An 18,976-nucleotide genomic window follows, 5' to 3' on the forward strand; every position below is an offset into this window, starting at 1 on the left:
ATTGTTATTTATTCCCCAAAAGAATATGTTAGGTTAGATGTTCTGTTGTTGAAACTCACTATAACAATAATGGCCGTTTTCTTTATTTAATTTTTAAATACCTATCCTATTTTTAAAAAATTAAGATATCCACTCTCATCACATCTTCCAAGGGTCAAACACAGTGCTAGGCATTTTATGTGTATTATTAGCAAATACTTATAATTTTCCTGCAAGATAGGTGCCAATGTCATCTTCCTTTTAAACATGAGAAAATTATAGCTCAGAAAGTTTGCTTGGAAGACCGAGAATTTTTTTTTTAAAGATTTATTTATTTATTTTAGAAGGCGAGGAGAGGCAGAGAGAGAGAGAATCTTAAGCAGACTGTCCACTGAGCATGGAGCCCTACACAGGGCTCTATCTCACCACCTGAGATCATGACCTGAGCCAAAATCAAGAGTCAACACTCAACCAACTGAGCCACCCAGGGGCCCCAAGAGACCCAGAATTTTTATCTATAATTGTCTTACCATTTTCCATCACTCCTTTCATCTGAAAGAAGATCCTGATCCCCACTCTCTTTTTCCTTTTATTGCCTGGAAAATAGGATTTCATTTATTTGAATTCCCTTGAATTATATAATAACTGGTGATTCCAACAACAATTAATTAGCTAAATAAGTGAGAATGTAGCTTTAATTTTGTTAACAAGAGTGTGGGCTGCTTGAACTGAATTTGTTAACTGAAAACTAAGTGTTCATTCATCTGAGGTAGAAAGCAAGATTGTCTGCTGTGCTCTGAGCATTTTAAAGTATTAATGGAACATTGGAACCTAATGTTTCAACAATTTTATCTACACAGTCTGTATTGCCACTATGTATAATTGCAGAGTTTATTGTTTTAAGATACAGAGGGTAAAACATTATAGTACTGAAGGGGAAATATGGATGACCAGCATCTGTTTTCACAGATGAACATAGTGAATTCTGTTCCAAGAAGAGTTAACTTTGAGTTCACCACAGTTATGCTCTCAGGAAATTCAGTCAGCTTCTGGGAAGCATTTACAGCTTTATCTCTGTTTCAAATTTTTAATTAGATATTCTCTGTTAGAAAAAACTAACACTTGGAATAATCCATCTAGAGAATAACAAAGGGATGGGCCTTTCTAAGCACTCTTTTCTCAACTCTAGAATTTTGTGAGGCACATGGCAGGCACTTGGTCATTATTTATTGAATACATTAATTCTATTTAAATATTTTACATCTTTATTTTGTACCCGTAAAAGAAGCCACAGCCTTCCTTTGGATCTCTTCACTTCGAATAGGAGTCCCAGGGGTCTTATAGCTAGGCCTGCATTTGAATTCTGGTTCTTCCTCTTACTCACTGAAAGACTTCTTTGGCAAGTGGCAAGTTTCTTAATCTAAATGCTGATGACAAATTTTAATCGTCACAGACCAGTCTGAGCTTCTGACATGCATATCTAACTGCCCATGGAGCATCTCCTCAGGCATTTCAAAGTCAACTTTTTCCAAAACTAAACTCATCTTTTTCTCCATACTACTTAATGTTCTTCCCAAGTTCCGCGTTGCAGAGACTGAAGCTACTACCTACAACTTGCCTAGTTACCCATCAAAACCCCTTGGCATCCCCTCACCTTTGCCCAGGCAATCTAACCAGTCATCAAGCTTTGCCTTTTCTTCCTTAATATGTATTTAACTCATGCATTTCTTTCCATCCATACCAACCCTATTCCATAGCAAGCCATTCTCATCTTTGCCCAGAGTACCCAGCTCTCTAGTTATCTTCTGTGACTTTCCATGATTGTAAATGTGTGTACGTATGTGTGTGTGTGTGTGTGTGTGTATATATATATACACACACACGTATACACACACACATATATATACACACACACATATCTGTGTGTGTGTGTATACATATATATACGTGTATATATTCCCTAATGTGTGTGTATGTGTTTGTGTGTGTGTACACTACTACTCCACTCTACCTTCTAGCCAGAGGGACTTTTCTAAGTACAATTTTTTTTTTCCCTAAGTTCAGTTGCTCTCGTAGAAAACTCAAGCTCAAGTTCAAATTCCTTAGCAAGGCATTCCACTCAGAGCCTAACATGATCTGACCTGACTTCATTTTTAGAATTGATGACTTCTAAAGTAGAAGGACAAGTATTCTTGCACAAGTATTCTACAATACTGAAGTACAAGTATTCCACAATATTCGTTGAAAAACACATCTTGGGTCTTGAAATAGGAGGAGTGTTAGTATAGTTAAGATTTTAATGTCTTTTTCTCAAAAGGAAGGTCGTCTTGTTTTAGCATGGAAATGGACCAGTTAGGGGAAGAAATCAGTGGAACAAACCACTTAAAGCTTTCAGGTACAAAAGACACAAACTTTAAATACCCGTTATATTTTGGCAAATGAATGATTTCATTTTGCTTAATATATTGAGAAAAACTTATATTTTCCTTAACAACTAGCAAATGTTTATGGATTAGTTTTTTGGATCACTTATTTTGATTTATCTTAAGAATGATGATGATGATTTCTGATAGTGATCCCACAAACCAGAGATGGGCTGGGTCTTATGGGACTTCTTAAGAGCTTCTCTTGGCTCCTGCGGAACTTGTCCTAAATACCAACATTTTCCTCAAAAGAAGTGAGGTTCATTTTAGTCTTTGAAGAAGTTCTTAGATGAAGTCCCTAAGAGGCTTTCGAAAGTAGGTATTTCCCATTTTCCCATTTCCCACCTGGACCATGAAACAGATAAATAGCAACTGACTCCAAAGTCCATTTGTTGACATAAACAACAAATATGAATGTTTAAAATGTGGTCCATATTGAAAATATGCATGGGTAAATTCAGGAAGACAGTTTGATAAATATATAAGTCATCTATAATAAGGAAAACTGTAGAAACTCTTGAAGGTAAAATTCTGAAATACATCTGTGGCTCAACTAGTTGGTACTTGACATTTCTCTATTGACTTTAATTCACCTCNAAAAAAAAAAATGCCGAACAAACTTGAGGCTGTGCTAAGAATTGCATTCAAGGTAGTTGAGCTTGCGACGAGTGATTTTTACCAGCTTCTGTGTTCCCAGATGCAGCCACTATGATTGGGAATGTGAGGAAGAATTGTAATTCAAATATGCTGTGATTAGTGTATTACCCCGTCCCTTGCTGGTGGTACAATTTTTATATTGTCTACTCTGTTTTAGCCCCTACCTTATACACTTTACACATTATCATATTTAATAATAACTTGACTCTGTACCATTTCATTTCTAGTTATCATCTATTAATAACTGATAAATTATATATGTAACTAAAATTTAGGCTTATATTTTATTCTTGACTCTACTGTGTAATATCTTGCAGCTATAGAATAATAAATGCCAGTGGTTCTTAATATTTTAAGATAAGTATGTTTCTATCTTCTTACTTTGGAGTTAAGATCTTATCTAAGTAAAAGGGTGATAAAGAATCCAGTTAGAGAAAGGATTTCCAAAATGGAAGGTACAGGAAAAAAAATGGTGAATGATAATTGGACACAGTATAGAAGCTTTTCTGACTTGACTTTAAAAAAATACTTCTACTATTGTCAAATAAAATCTGGAGTCAATCAAAAGCCTGCAGAATTCAGGCACAGACTTTTTTTTTTTACACATAAGGACTTTATGAGAAATAATGGAAGAATAAGAATGATGATATAAAATGATATTTTATAATTCTGTTCTCTAGGAATTCCAATAATGCCTTCACCTCAGTGAAGGAGGTAGGTTTGGTGACATAACTTCATAGATAGATAGAGAGACTGAATTTGTAGCTATTTGATTGCCTTACTTCCCACGCCCCCTCCCTAACAACATCTGTCATTTCTATACTTGAGAACAGAAATGAGCCCAGAGTGTATTCTTGGACCAACACCAATTTACGGGAGTTACAGAAAACCTAAGCTCAGCAAAATGTTAACCTGGCTGTTTGACCAGCTCTGACTCCGTGCTTTTGCCTCAACATATCTCTGCCTGATTTCCCAGGTTTGCGCTCTCATCTCGCCCCCTGTGAAATAAAAATTTGGGCTACCCTTTGTCCCCAGTTACTGTGAATAACTCTGGAATTTCCTGGAGTAATGGGAAAGTCTTGTTATTCGTGGTGGGCTCTTCTGACCACACCTGATAGTTCATGCCATTGAGATGACTCACGATGGGGGCTGGTCACTCCTGAGAGGCCAACCAGGAGATTAGAGGGGTTGGGTGTTAACCACGTGATAGCAGCCCAATCTGGAGAAGAAAGAAAGGAGTCTGAGATGGAAATGATTCAGTCATTCATGCTGCATAATGGAGCTCTAATAAAAACTCTGGGCACTGAGGTTTGCACGAGCTTGGCAACACCGTGTGTGTTGTTACACATCAGTATGCCGGGAGGATATTCGAAGAGCTAGGGAAGCGAGTGTAGCATTGGAGAAACATAAGGCTTGAGGCTTATTGATTCCTTAGATAACAACTGTTTGGATTCGCTTTTNAGCTATAGAATAATAAATGCCAGTGGTTCTTAATATTTTAAGATAAGTATGTTTCTATCTTCTTACTTTGGAGTTAAGATCTTATCTAAGTAAAAGGGTGATAAAGAATCCAGTTAGAGAAAGGATTTCCAAAATGGAAGGTACAGGAAAAAAAATGGTGAATGATAATTGGACACAGTATAGAAGCTTTTCTGACTTGACTTTAAAAAAATACTTCTACTATTGTCAAATAAAATCTGGAGTCAATCAAAAGCCTGCAGAATTCAGGCACAGACTTTTTTTTTTTACACATAAGGACTTTATGAGAAATAATGGAAGAATAAGAATGATGATATAAAATGATATTTTATAATTCTGTTCTCTAGGAATTCCAATAATGCCTTCACCTCAGTGAAGGAGGTAGGTTTGGTGACATAACTTCATAGATAGATAGAGAGACTGAATTTGTAGCTATTTGATTGCCTTACTTCCCACGCCCCCTCCCTAACAACATCTGTCATTTCTATACTTGAGAACAGAAATGAGCCCAGAGTGTATTCTTGGACCAACACCAATTTACGGGAGTTACAGAAAACCTAAGCTCAGCAAAATGTTAACCTGGCTGTTTGACCAGCTCTGACTCCGTGCTTTTGCCTCAACATATCTCTGCCTGATTTCCCAGGTTTGCGCTCTCATCTCGCCCCCTGTGAAATAAAAATTTGGGCTACCCTTTGTCCCCAGTTACTGTGAATAACTCTGGAATTTCCTGGAGTAATGGGAAAGTCTTGTTATTCGTGGTGGGCTCTTCTGACCACACCTGATAGTTCATGCCATTGAGATGACTCACGATGGGGGCTGGTCACTCCTGAGAGGCCAACCAGGAGATTAGAGGGGTTGGGTGTTAACCACGTGATAGCAGCCCAATCTGGAGAAGAAAGAAAGGAGTCTGAGATGGAAATGATTCAGTCATTCATGCTGCATAATGGAGCTCTAATAAAAACTCTGGGCACTGAGGTTTGCACGAGCTTGGCAACACCGTGTGTGTTGTTACACATCAGTATGCCGGGAGGATATTCGAAGAGCTAGGGAAGCGAGTGTAGCATTGGAGAAGCATAAGGCTTGAGGCTTATTGATTCCTTAGATAACAACTGTTTGGATTCGCTTTCCTTTTTAAATACTGGTGTACCATTTTGGCTTCAAAAAAATCTCTTCTTGCTTCTGCCCCTCTCTTTGGGGAGGGGTCGCTTAACTCAGGGACGTGATATTAGAACGGTCTCCAGGGGTGCCACGACGTACTTGCTAGCTGAGNTTTTGGGTGAATTTTAGACAAAGTCGAGTTTGAGATTTTAAATGTTCAGCACACAATTGTTCAAAAAGGGAACAAATTCTATTTTCCATTAGTTAAACTTGTAGTTTTTTTTAAAGTGAATTTTTAAATGCCAGGTCCTAGAACACAGTATTTGCTTATAAAGTACCCAGTGTTCTAAAAGGTAGCCTGTGCATAACCCGTGTGGTGCCTGCAAGAATGGAAGTACCTGGCACAGTCTGACCATTCATATTAAAATCATAGGCTACTTTTCATCATGCTCCCATGTAGGTATCTAAAACTTATTCTCAACTTTAGCTTCCAAAAGAACCACCCAGAAAGCTATTCAATTGAAACCCCCAATCCTCATCTCCAAAGATTGTGATGGAGCCGATCTTGGTTGGTAACTGGACATTAGGATTTTTTCCAGATTCACCAGGTGATTCTAAAATGTGTAATTAAGGTTAAGAATCTCTGATCTGAAATATTGAAAAGCAGGTTCCAGTTTTTGCTTTAAACTGAATGGAAACTGTAATACATCAGTTACAGTGGAAGTGATAGAGTAGTAACGCACTGATCTTTTTGATTGACTGTTTAGGCAATGTGATCTACATTTATTATCCAGGCTAGTTGAATTAGATATCCATCTCATTGCAACCTATGAAATAGTAAAGACCAGAAAGTTAGCTATGCTTAAGTTAATTTTACAAGTGAATTTTAGAGGTGCCTGGGTGGCTCAGTTGGTTAGGACTCTGCCTTTAGCTCAGGTCATGATCTCCCGGTCCTGAGATCGAGTCCTGCATCAGGCTCCCTCCTCAGCGGGGAGTCTGCTTCTCCCTCTGCCTCTCCCCCCAACTCGTGCTCTGTCTCTCTCAAACAAATAAATAAAACCTTAAAAAAAAGTGAATTTTAAAATACTTTAGAAGCACCATTTCATTAGTCCTTTAAAATAAAGGACTAATAAAGTCTAATAATTTTAGTCCTTTATAAAGGACTAATAACTTTAAAAATAAAGTTTAAAAATGTATATTAAAAGTTTGATAGAATAAATCACAGTGATATTTTTTTCAGCAGACTATCATGTAACAACTTCAGTATTAATGAGTCCTAGGAAGAATAAAAATAAGTCCTGGGATACACAAATTTTTAAAATGTCTGTTAAATTCTTGCCCATGTTAAGAAACTTATCTTCATTTATAAATCAACTTCCTCAAATTTATATTTCTACTTACTATTAAGAATGGACAGACTTTGTCCTTGAATCACATGGATGGCATGATTGCCAGTTAGCTTCATTTTCTTTTGCTGTTTTCGCAGATTAATCAATGCAGGGTTTATTTTCATACTGGGATAATAATCACTCCTGCCTCTGAGCACAAAATGAGCTTTGTGTTCTGCAATCGTCTTGAAGTGAGGCTCTCAAATGCCCTAGGATATGGCACAAAATTCTTTTTGCTTTCATTCATTTCAAGACAGTGTATTAATATTATCCTCCTTGCTTCCACACAGCTGTCATCTTAAATGCCACTAAAGAATGGATGCATAATTAGCTCTTCGTTTCGTACATTAAATACATTTGAATAAACAGTTCTTTTCTCTGAGAAGAGAATATTGCCGTCCATTCTTAGCTGTCAGTCTCGGAAAATTTAGAGGGTGTTTCCCATGTGAAGTATTGCTTAGCCCAGCTGATCTATGCACTATATTTAAAATGCACCCTTATTAAATTATGAGCTATTCAGACTTACCCAAAATAATTATAATGACTCTGATAAATTAGGAAATATTTTAAAAATGAAGAAACTGGTTTGGATTCCTGTAAGTCCAATATTCATGTTCCAAAAATAAATTCAAGTTATTGGAAACTTAAAATTTAAATCTTAACTTAATAATAATTAAAGATCAATGAAATGTTTAATTAATATTAATATATTAAANAAATGAGCTTTGTGTTCTGCAATCGTCTTGAAGTGAGGCTCTCAAATGCCCTAGGATATGGCACAAAATTCTTTTTGCTTTCATTCATTTCAAGACAGTGTATTAATATTATCCTCCTTGCTTCCACACAGCTGTCATCTTAAATGCCACTAAAGAATGGATGCATAATTAGCTCTTCGTTTCGTACATTAAATACATTTGAATAAACAGTTCTTTTCTCTGAGAAGAGAATATTGCCGTCCATTCTTAGCTGTCAGTCTCGGAAAATTTAGAGGGTGTTTCCCATGTGAAGTATTGCTTAGCCCAGCTGATCTATGCACTATATTTAAAATGCACCCTTATTAAATTATGAGCTATTCAGACTTACCCAAAATAATTATAATGACTCTGATAAATTAGGAAATATTTTAAAAATGAAGAAACTGGTTTGGATTCCTGTAAGTCCAATATTCATGTTCCAAAAATAAATTCAAGTTATTGGAAACTTAAAATTTAAATCTTAACTTAATAATAATTAAAGATCAATGAAATGTTTAATCAATATTAATATATTAAATATAATAAATAATGTACTTATGTTGTATTTTAGTACTAGCATTTATGTAAAGGATTTAATATTTAAAATTTCATATTTATAATGCTTCAAGAAAAAATAGTTTAATCTTTAATATTAAATTATATGCAAATATCTTGAATAATCTAATGGGGATGATGCCCAGAAGGATGCATAATTTTCTTTGAGGTCAACATATCTGTCACTTCAACATGAATTATGGGCCTGAAAAAGACAAATACAGTTTTAACCTAGTGAAACACAAAACACAATGTATGAAGATTCAGAGTGAGGCATCACACTGAACGATTGGATTTTTACTTCTGGTGCTTTACTTCAAACCATTTCTAAAGGAATCCTAAAAGAGAGATTCCATCCGTGAGTCTTTCAAATGCAGGACCCAGTTATCCTGAAGAGCATTTTTTCTTCGTTTCCCATTACCTGTTTGCCCCACAGTTCCTTCCACCAACCTGAGCAGGAGAGGCAACTGATGGTGAGCCTCGTCACTTCCTCTCCAAATCGGGGTTGTTGGCAGGAAACTGAGAATTGGGACTATTTATTTTATTAAAAAATACAGTCATCCCATTGAGATTTAGCACCTGTACCCAGGATACAACCAAAATGTAACAGAGAGGAGTTACTAATTTAGAATGGAATTGAGGGGCGCCTGGGTGGTGCAGTTNGAAACTGAGAATTGGGACTATTTATTTTATAAAAAAATACAGTCATCCCATTGAGATTTAGCACCTGTACCCAGGATACAACCAAAATGTAACAGAGAGGAGTTACTAATTTAGAATGGATTTGAGGGACGCCTGGGTGGTGCAGTTGTTAAGCGTCTGCCTTCGGCTCAGGGCGCGATCCCAGAGTTCTGGGATCGAGCCCCCTATCAGGCTCCTCTGCTATGAGCCTGCTTCTTCCTTTCCCACTCCCCCTGCTTGTGTTCCCTCTCTCGCTGGCTGTCTCTCTCTCTGTCAAATAAATAAATAAAATCTTAAAAAAAAATAGAATGGAATTGAGCAAATAAGTGGAGATGCAAGGGTTAAATGTTATTGATTTAAAAGATTGTACACAGTTCATTAAAGGTAAGCTACAAGTGGNCTTGTGTTCCCTCTCTCGCTGGCTGTCTCTATCTCTGTCAAATAAATAAATAAAATCTTTAAAAAAAATAGAATGGAATTGAGCAAATAAGTGGAGATGCAAGGGTAAATGTTATTGATTTAAAAGATTGTACACAGTTCATTAAAGGTAAGCTACAAGTGGATGCTAGTTAGTATACTAGTTACTATGTGAGGTATAGAAAATTAATGAAAGAAACATCAATCCATCTATATTTGAGATGAGTAGGTCCCTCAACTGCTCCACATGCATATTTAAATTTTATCATATGTTCATTTGCATATGATAGGGTGGGCAGCCTATCAGCACAAAGCCTGTGCTTTAAGTTCCCTCTCCATAATAACCTGATACCAAAATCTGATTGTATACAATGCATATTAATTGTTAATTAGATTTCAAGGCGATGATGCTGAGCACTCACTATGACAATTCTCAAAATTTAAATCTCATTACTGTGTGGATTGACCGCAAGTATTTTATTTCTTGGTTATACAAAAGGAGTATCCCTCTTCATCTGATCATATTAGTGCTTAATTCGGATAGCACATGTGAAAATATATTAAATTCTGCATTTTGTCAAGGTGTAATTGTAATGGTTAAGAACTGAAGAAGAAAACCTTTACTTAATGATAGGAAAATCTTAAGGGAATTTTTATAAAGCAGTCTACATTGTGTTCTCTTTTTAAATATAATGTGTATCATGATGGATAAAACATTGCCAAAATATATAACAAAAAGTAAAAAATGAATACATATAGTAGCATAATTCAGGATGATTTAAATTTCCTTCTTTTTCAAAATGAATTTTCTAAAATGGATGTGTATTATTTTTAGAATAAGAAAAAAATAACATTTTTAGGTGAATCAGGCCTATGTATCTCCTTAGATTCCTAAACACTGTGGCAAAAAAAAAAATCTAAAAAAATAAAATCAATTTCACATGCACATCATTTAAAACATAGTTGTCTTTGTTCAGAGTCCCTGATCCCCATTCTGTGGCTACATGTGTACCACGATGGGTCACAGTGAGCCGAGAGGGTCATGGGCAGTGGGATGGACCTTGGGCTGCTAGAATCGTGGCTTGTGAGCAACTTCTCCCTCAACCCATTGTGCTGCACACGTATCATTTTCTGTGAGATCTACACCATGAAAAAAGGTTGCCACACATAAGTTTGATTTCTTCGCTTCAGCCCCTGGAATATCACTTCTGACCCCAATGAAACGAATCAATACACTCTGTCCTGAACAGTTATCCTTCTGACATGAAAATCCAGAAGGGCTTCCTAAATTAGAACACATAGACTGTTGACATATCAACATTTTCAAACAAAGAATAAAACACCTTGAATGTGAAGCGTATTCTTGAATTAATGCTTGCTCAATAATGTCAGAAAATGGCAACAGATCCTAGTGGCCAAAGAAAAGAGCATGGCCCCAAAGACCGGTCTATTTTTAGCCATGTATATGTATCTAATCTTTCCACTAGGGATATGGCCAATTTGGCTGACATTTTAGTTAATAAAATAGGTAAAAAAAAAAAAGTTATTATGTAAAAATTCCTACTTAATATCTTTCTTACTCTGTCTAGACATTTTCCTCATTACTTTATTAAATATAATTTGTCAACTATTTCTGGGTGCTGAGAAGTGCTAATTGGTAATTTGACCCAGAATGAAATCTAGTGCTTATGGGCAGGTGTAGCTTTTAAAATAAAAGGGATTGTTTGTCTCTAGACTTTGCTGCACCAAAGGAATCAAAGAACCAAGAAAGAATCATGTAAGACCCATAGCTCAGAGAGGTAGACACTGCTTTCCTGACCATGGTCCTTGCATGTCCGTTATAAGATCTGAAAAGCCATAGTTCATATTCACACACTTTTCCTTATTACCTTGCATGGTAATAACATTTAAAAAAATAATTAGAAACAGAAAACTCATCTCTTATTACCAGCTACACAGTCAGATATGATCCAGTGATTTTCGTACATGTAATTCCATAAAGTTAAGCTCATAAGGGTGATTTTCCTCAAGTTGTTATGCAAGGTGTAAAAAGCAATGACCATATTTTGTAAATGAAAATCCCAATTTTAAAAAAGTGATTTATAAATAGTAATGTGTTTCAAGAAATTGTTCACCACAGTATCTCCAGGATTGAGAACAGTGGGTTGCACGTTAGCCATTAAATAAATATTTATTATGTGAGTAATGTTCTCTGACCGTTAGCCATTAAATAAATATTTGTTATGTGAGTAATGTTCTCTGACCTTCTCTTGTATCACATGGTTTATAATCTGGCACAGTCTTTTATATGTAGCCATAAGTTTCGCAACAATAGACAGTAGGAACCTGGGAGGGAAAATGTCTATCATGTGCACCATCATATTCCTACAGCCTGTAAATACCTATATGCACACAGTTGAATGAATTAAACAAAGGCCCATGTTGTGTCTTATTTACCTATCATCCCAAGTAATCATATAAGGCATGTGGCTTGATTCCTATTTGTTCTTTTTTTTAAGATTTTATTTATTTTATTGAGAGAGAGAGAGAGGGAGAGAGAAGCATGAACAGGGGGAGGGGCAGAGAGAGAGGGAGAAGCAAGCTCCCTGATACGGGCTCGATCCCAGGACCCTGGAATCATGACCTGAGCCAAAGGCAGACGCTTAACCCACTGAGCCACCCATGTACCCCTTGATTCCTATTTGATTAAGAATATGCTTGGAACAATGCAGATTTATGCATTGCGCCAAGAGAATGCTGCAGCAACTGAGCCAGACCTGTGGGAACTTGTCCATCACTTATTTTTTCTGTGAAATAATTTCTGAGAATATGTCTCGGTTATTTTGGAGAATATCCCTATCTATCACAGCAGGGAGTCATGTTCATGTGATTGGTGCTGGAGAAGCTGGAGTCTGAGAGAGTTAGCCTAGTGCTCATTTTGGGTCAGTTCTTTATTTTTTCCTGGAAAATACTCTGGAAGACCTTCATCCTCTTAGATTGGTGGGAGAGCAGCTGGCAGGATTTAGAGAAATCTCACTAAGCTCAACATCCTTCCTTTAAAATAAACTTGGGTTTAAAGAACCTGATCCTGTTCTTTCTCGCTAGGTCCAGCGAACTCTGCCCCCGCTCCCAGTGACAGAATTGGACATGCTTGAATTCATTCTTGCTCTGTCATTTGCTAAGTGTTTAGCTTGGGCAAGTTACTTATGGCTCTGAGCCTCAGTTCCTTATTTGTAAAGTGCTGATGACAATATGAATGTGTACCCTGTATGATTCTAGTGGGGATCCGATTATGTAGATATAGATGGAATGTTTAATGAGATTATTTCCATAATCTCTAATCCTCATTATAAATTGCTTAGTACAGAGCCATAATAGGTAGGTGCNCCCCCGCTCCCAGTGACAGAATTGGACATGCTTGAATTCATTCTTGCTCTGTCATTTGCTAAGTGTTTAGCTTGGGCAAGTTACTTATGGCTCTGAGCCTCAGTTCCTTATTTGTAAAGTGCTGATGACAATATGAATGTGTACCCTGTATGATTCTAGTGGGGATCCGATTATGTAGATATAGATGGAATGTTTAATGAGATTATTTCCATAATCTCTAATCCTCATTATAAATTGCTTAGTACAGAGCCATAATAGGTAGGTGCCCCGTGTGTAGTCACAGCAACTAATAACATTCCAACCACTGATGAGACTATAAAAACAGAAGCTGCGTCCCACAGCTGTACTCTCATATTGATTTAATCTCTGTTGTTGAGTTTCCTCATTATAAAATGGAGATAAAAACACATAGTAGTTCAATTTATCATAAAGAATAAATGAGAAGATATATGTAAGTAAGCAGCTTATGGATGGCAACCACCGTGGGGACGGTTTATTTTTCTACTCTTGTTTCTGAGTTTGGCCTCATGATATTCCACCCGGAGAAGTGAGTCGATTAGGTAACTCTAGTTTCAAGGAGGGTGCACGTCCTCCTTTCCTCCTGAGGTCTGGACCTTCCCTTCTCCATCCTTATGAAGCACCGTACCTGCATAATGTGGAGCCCTGAGCACACAGGCAACATTCATGATCTCTTCTACTGCTTCCCATAAAGAGAAGCGGACTGGCTTTCATATTATTTCAATAAAAATTGGGGACCGAAAACATTTAAATGAGTGTTATTTTTCAAGGTGGTCAACCAGTGACACTGCATATGTATTTTAAGGAACGAAAAACTATCCTTCAAAAGTGATATACTATATGATTATGTCACGGATACTCAATAAATCTTATTGAATTGAATTACAATTAATTTTAAATGGTATTTTAATCAAACAGTGTTATTTTTGAAATTAATTTTATAGACTGAAGTGCTATTTGACTATTAATTCTTATGCCAAGCGTTATATGGCACTTCTACGAGCTATAAAAAAATAACGTGAAAGCCACAATTTTGGCCTTTAAACATTTTAAAATATTTTAACTGTGTATTACTCTAATGATCTTTCTGACAGCAGGAAAGACACAGCATTGTTGTCAAATCAATGAGTCAGACAATGGACACAGTGGAACATGTAAGATGCTGTTCAAAATGCTCACTGTTGCCGTTGAAAATGATCTATGATTGTGATTAATTGCTTTTGAAATTTTGATCAAAATTGATCTGTCCAGTTTTCTGGCACTGGCTCTTGTATGTCAGATCTCACCCTGGAATTACATAAATCAATTCAGTCTGGACTTCTGTAAAAACCGGGGGTAGAAAGATAGAAGTAATTTCTAAGTTGTCAGTGACTGATGGATGTTCTGATTTCACAGATTTAGTAAAGAAAAGGTCTTACCGTAGCTGTCATAGGCATCCTCACTTACTCCATGACCGTAGTCATAGTACTCAGGGACACTGCAACAGATGTAGACAGCAATCAATGCTACTGTAAGCAGGAGGAGTCAACCCAGAAACTCATATGGAATTTGAAAGCAAAATGTGTGCTAAAGTAATATCCCGAGAACCTCTAGGCATCAAACACAATCCTAAAAAAAATATTCAGGAAGAAAAATACAGGTTATTGACAAGGAGTGCTATGATTTTCTCATGCCACCTCAGAACTTCTTTATCTCTAACCTCCAATTTTATAAATCAAATTTCCCTTAAAACACAAGTATAATACTTCAAAATTTGTCAAGAGGGAAGTTATGAAGATCTATTTCCAAGAAAAAGTGCCATATAAGATGACAATCTGGTCAGTTGTGTATGGCTTTTAATGCTGTTATGTTACCTTAAGAAATATATCCATTTCGTCTTCACTTCCAAACACTGAAATTATATTTATACTCCCCTCTAGCCCTTCCACAGCATGTCCATGCCCTTCTCAAATAGATAAGCGATTTATTTTTATTTAATATTTTGCTAGATGCCTCCCTGTTTCAGTAACTGACAAAAAGGTGTCTTTCCTCCAGTTCTTACTCAAGTTGCTTCAAGTCTTCCCTCACTACGATTCTCATCACTCTGTCCTACACCAACAGTTTTCACCTTTAAGGCACCATTCTCATTAGCATCCACACATTTCATATATCTCTCATCCCCAAAAAGTCCTCCCTCACACCCACATCTTCTTCTAATGATTATCCCTTTCTCTGCCCCTTTCCACAAAATTTCTTGAAAAGAGGCAACTGTTCACTCTTTTCACTGCCTCTCCTTCTATATATATGCTTTTGGAGACAGTCCATTCAGGCTGTTGTCTCCAGTGACACAGCCCTTGTCAGTACCTTGACATTTCAAATCTAGTGGTCAAGACGTGGTCCTCATTTTACATTAGCACCATTTAACACAGTTGACCACTTCCTGCTCCTTCGACCATTCCAGTTACTTCTGAGATGTCTTTAGAATAAATATTAACTATTTATATTAATATATTCACATTGACAATTTATGAGACACTATATTTTTCCCTCAGATAATTAACTCCTTCATTTTATGTCCTCTGCTTGAATCTTAATTTCTGATTTATATATATAATATATAATAAATTTGTAAGTTATGTCAAGATTACTAATTTCTTTTAAGCACATGAAGTGTGGCAAAAAATGGCTTAATATCAAATACCAAACTGTATAAGGACTGAGGGTGGGTCATAGATACCAAAGGGTGAGGTTGAAAGAAAAGACACAAAGGCCTAAAATTCTGCGGTTGTTATCATCCCTCAGGGAAATCCCATAGGTCTCATTATGTTAAACACTTCAGATTTCATTGACAGCAAGGAAAGAGAAGCAAAAAAGAAAATACAAGTCTACGTATTAGAGGTGAAAAAGAGAGACAGAGAGAAGTTTGGCCCCTTTATCTTTCTGGGAGGGAACTGATAATGCACTAATTCAATTTTAGTGTAAAGTAGTTAGGAAAAATTAAAAAAAAGATTACTTAGCCCAGCCTTCCTTGCTCAGAATGTTTATACACAGAATATCTAGGAAAAATGCCTGATAATATGTTTTTTCTTCCCATCTCTGGGACTATAGAGGTCTAAGGCCATTGACTACTGCTGGATGTTTATCTCTTCTTTCACATCCTTAGCTTAATAGAAGTGATATAACCTAATTGAAACCCTCATTGATATGTAGCAAATTCCTGAGAGCTGTTACATTGATTCCCTGGATGATCAAGAAATGGCAGTCATGAGAATATGATTTAATAAGCAGCATTCCCATCTAGAGGGATGAGGAGAAAATAAGGACATTGACAGCAGCTTCTCTCTTCCTTTGTCACAATCAAACATTTATCCCTGAAAAAGCCTGCTTATGTTTCCCAAAGTGCTGTATGAAGACCACTAGCTCTAAACGCTATCTAGTGGCATAACGACGTTTCTCACTGGATTTCAATTTTAATTTTAATTAATGAAGACAGGAAGAAGAAAGTAGTGATAGAGCCCATGACAAAGTAACTGCAGTTATTGTGGGTCATAAATGATACATACACACCAAGAGGGAGTTTTAAGTTTCAGCTACTCTGAAAAGGGAAAAGTAGGACATATAAGACATTTGTAAAATAATGGATAATGCAAAATAATAGATAATTATCATAACGGACTCTGTCAGGGTCCATACCTTTGCTCGTCCTTCTCATTTCTTCCATAGGAAAACATTTTGCGTGGACAAACAGCTGCACAACGAATGAATACATTCCTCAGCTCTCCTTACAACTAGATGTGCCCTGTGACTAAGACAGGAAGCACGGGACGTGCAGCACGTGAGGGTGGTAACGTGGAGGTTATTTCCGATTGAATGACAAGCCCCTCACCTTGGACTTGTGCACTCTTACCCCCTCAGGCGGTAGGATGCACTCCAGGTGATGATCTGGCAGCTGCCATGTTAGGAAGTCGGGGACTGCAACGTGGGAGGAGCTTCCGTCTGTAAATGATCATGTGGGAGCAGACTTACTGTAAATGACAGCTGACCTCGGGGACTATTGTGAGAGGTTGTTTTTTTTTTTAAATCTTGTTTGAGCCATTGAACATTGAATCTTTCTGTTACAACAATTTGGTCTAACAAAGAAATGAGTATGCAGAAGTGTAGAACTGCCATTAAAATCCCCAAATATTGGGCATTAGCTTCGTGGGAGAGTGGAGAGTGCAAGGAAAAAAATACAGGAAGGTAGAAAGCTAATAAGGCTTGTTATGCCATTGCCCGTGAAAACTTGGAACAGTAGGCTATAGGTCTGCATGTATTTTGGCACTACAGGAGAAAGCCGAACAAAGCTCAGCTGTTCATAGTCCTGCTGCTTTTAGAAAAGGTTTACAAAAGTCACGAGCTTAAAGAAGAATGGGCCATTTTTCCAGAAGAAACAAAAGTGAATAGAACTTTGCTAAGAGAAATCATCTCTGCCTGATTTCTGTGTCAGTGCTGTGATTTAAAAGGAGAGAATGTTCAGAAGTTTGGGGATTAACAGGATTAGAGACATCAGCCATTTCTGTATTCCAACAGGAAGAGATAATGAGTACTGCTCAGAAATGCCCTCATCTCTTCCCATTAGAGTTTACTGCCCTATATGATCCCTAAAACAATCCTCAGGTCCCTGAACATGTACAATCAGGAAGCACGCTGTAAAATTTTGAAGTCACTAATGAGGGCATGTTATACTTGACTCAATTCGGGTATGGCTATGGATAAGACCATTTATCGATTAGGATAAAGAAGAACCTTCTAGTAAATCTGGTAACCTCCATAAAAGAAAAACCAAGGTTGCCAGATGCACTAACCAAAATATTGTTTCAGTGTTGTTGTTTAGGTGTCTTTGCTTGTCAGGATTTTACAATTTTTACTGCCTATGGAGCCTTCAGTGTTTCCCAACAAAAGTTTCTATTGTGGTGATTCCGTTTCTTTTCCACCCCACTTTATATTGGGTATTATGAATGGGGAAGAAAGTTGAGAGCAGGAAAGATAATCTATTTATCATTTTATAGGTTACCAGACTTCAAAGAATCAAGACCTAATGTATAGGTCTGTATATTTCCCTGAGATTCTGGATTTTGAGCTGGTTGCAGTAATTGGAATTGAACTTGGATTTTCTCTCTTGGGTAGAAGATAGGCATCTTTGTTTAATGAGAAGAAGGGCATTCACTTACATTTGTATGACTAGAGGGTTGGACAGGGAAGACGTCTAGCTGTTCCCCTCCAAAATCCATTTGTCTTTTCTTCCATAAGAGAGACTGACCACCTCAGGACTACATTTACTAATCTCCCTTATATTTGAGGATGGGCAGGTACAGAATGATGTAAAAAATTTTTTTAATGATCTGCATAAAAGTAAAGTCCTTTGTCCTCTGCTTCTTTTCAACCTTTATGTAACTGGCTGGAAGTGTGAATGACTGGAGTCGGTGATGGTGTGGTGAACTAAATCTTTTTGTCTCTCCAAATTCATATGTTGAAATCTTAACCCACCATGTGATGGTATTAGGAGGTGGGGCCTTTGGGAAGTAATTAGATCATGAGGGTGGAGCCCTTATGAATAAGATTAGTGCCCTTAAAAAGGGGACCCCAGAGAGCTCTCTTATTCTTTTACTACCATGTGAGGATACAAGAGAACAGAAGTCTGCAACTCAGAAGAGGGTTCTCACCAAAACCCAACCATACTGGTATCCTGACCTGGGACTTCCAGCCTCCAGGACTGTAGGAAATAAATTTCTGTTTTATAAGTCACCCCATGTATGGTATTCTGTTATAGCAGTCTAAACTAAGACAGATAGCATTCCACTAGCCTGGATCCCTAAATGGTGTCATGGAGCAGAGCCCACCTACTTGCCCATGTTTATTATGTGTGAGGGAGATAAACTTTTCTCTTATTTGGGCCACTGAATTGTGGATATCCTTACTAAGGAAGCCATAACCCATAATACAGTTGGCAATTAAAGCAACCCCTTAAAGATGAACAGACATCCAGTAAATATTTGTTGAATGAATAAGTGATTGAACAAAAGAATTCAAGAAAACATTATTGTGTTTGACCATGAATAATTTAGAACATTCTGCTATAAATATCTTTATAAAACTTTGTATGTGCTTCAGAAGGGACGTCTAGATATATTGACAGCAATGG

The 18,976-nt window shown here is 37.0% G+C and overlaps 1 protein-coding gene across 9 annotated transcripts in view; it reads right to left on the bottom strand.

The window, feature by feature from the left end:
- KHDRBS2 (KH RNA binding domain containing, signal transduction associated 2) overlaps positions 1-18,976 on the bottom strand; it is a 597,869-nt gene that overhangs the window by 60,204 nt on the left and 518,689 nt on the right. For 4 of the 9 annotated variants that reach the window (XR_004622080.1, XR_004622081.1, XM_034648191.1 and 1 more), the window contains exons 8-9: positions 14,235-14,293; positions 510-575 (exon numbers count right to left, since the gene is read on the bottom strand). The exons of 3 other annotated variants lie outside the window; for them this stretch is intronic. Coding sequence is in view for 4 of the 6 variants with exons in the window: in XM_034648191.1 (XP_034504082.1) it covers positions 510-575; positions 14,235-14,293 (125 nt within the window). In the remaining 2 variants the exon portion in view is untranslated. The remainder of the gene's footprint in view (positions 1-509; positions 576-14,234; positions 14,294-18,976) is intronic. 2 more of the 9 variants (XM_034648193.1, XM_034648192.1) reach the window with 1 other exon arrangement.

This window comes from Ailuropoda melanoleuca, chromosome 19, assembly GCF_002007445.2.
Source record: "Ailuropoda melanoleuca isolate Jingjing chromosome 19, ASM200744v2, whole genome shotgun sequence".
NCBI lineage: Eukaryota > Metazoa > Chordata > Mammalia > Carnivora > Ursidae > Ailuropoda > Ailuropoda melanoleuca.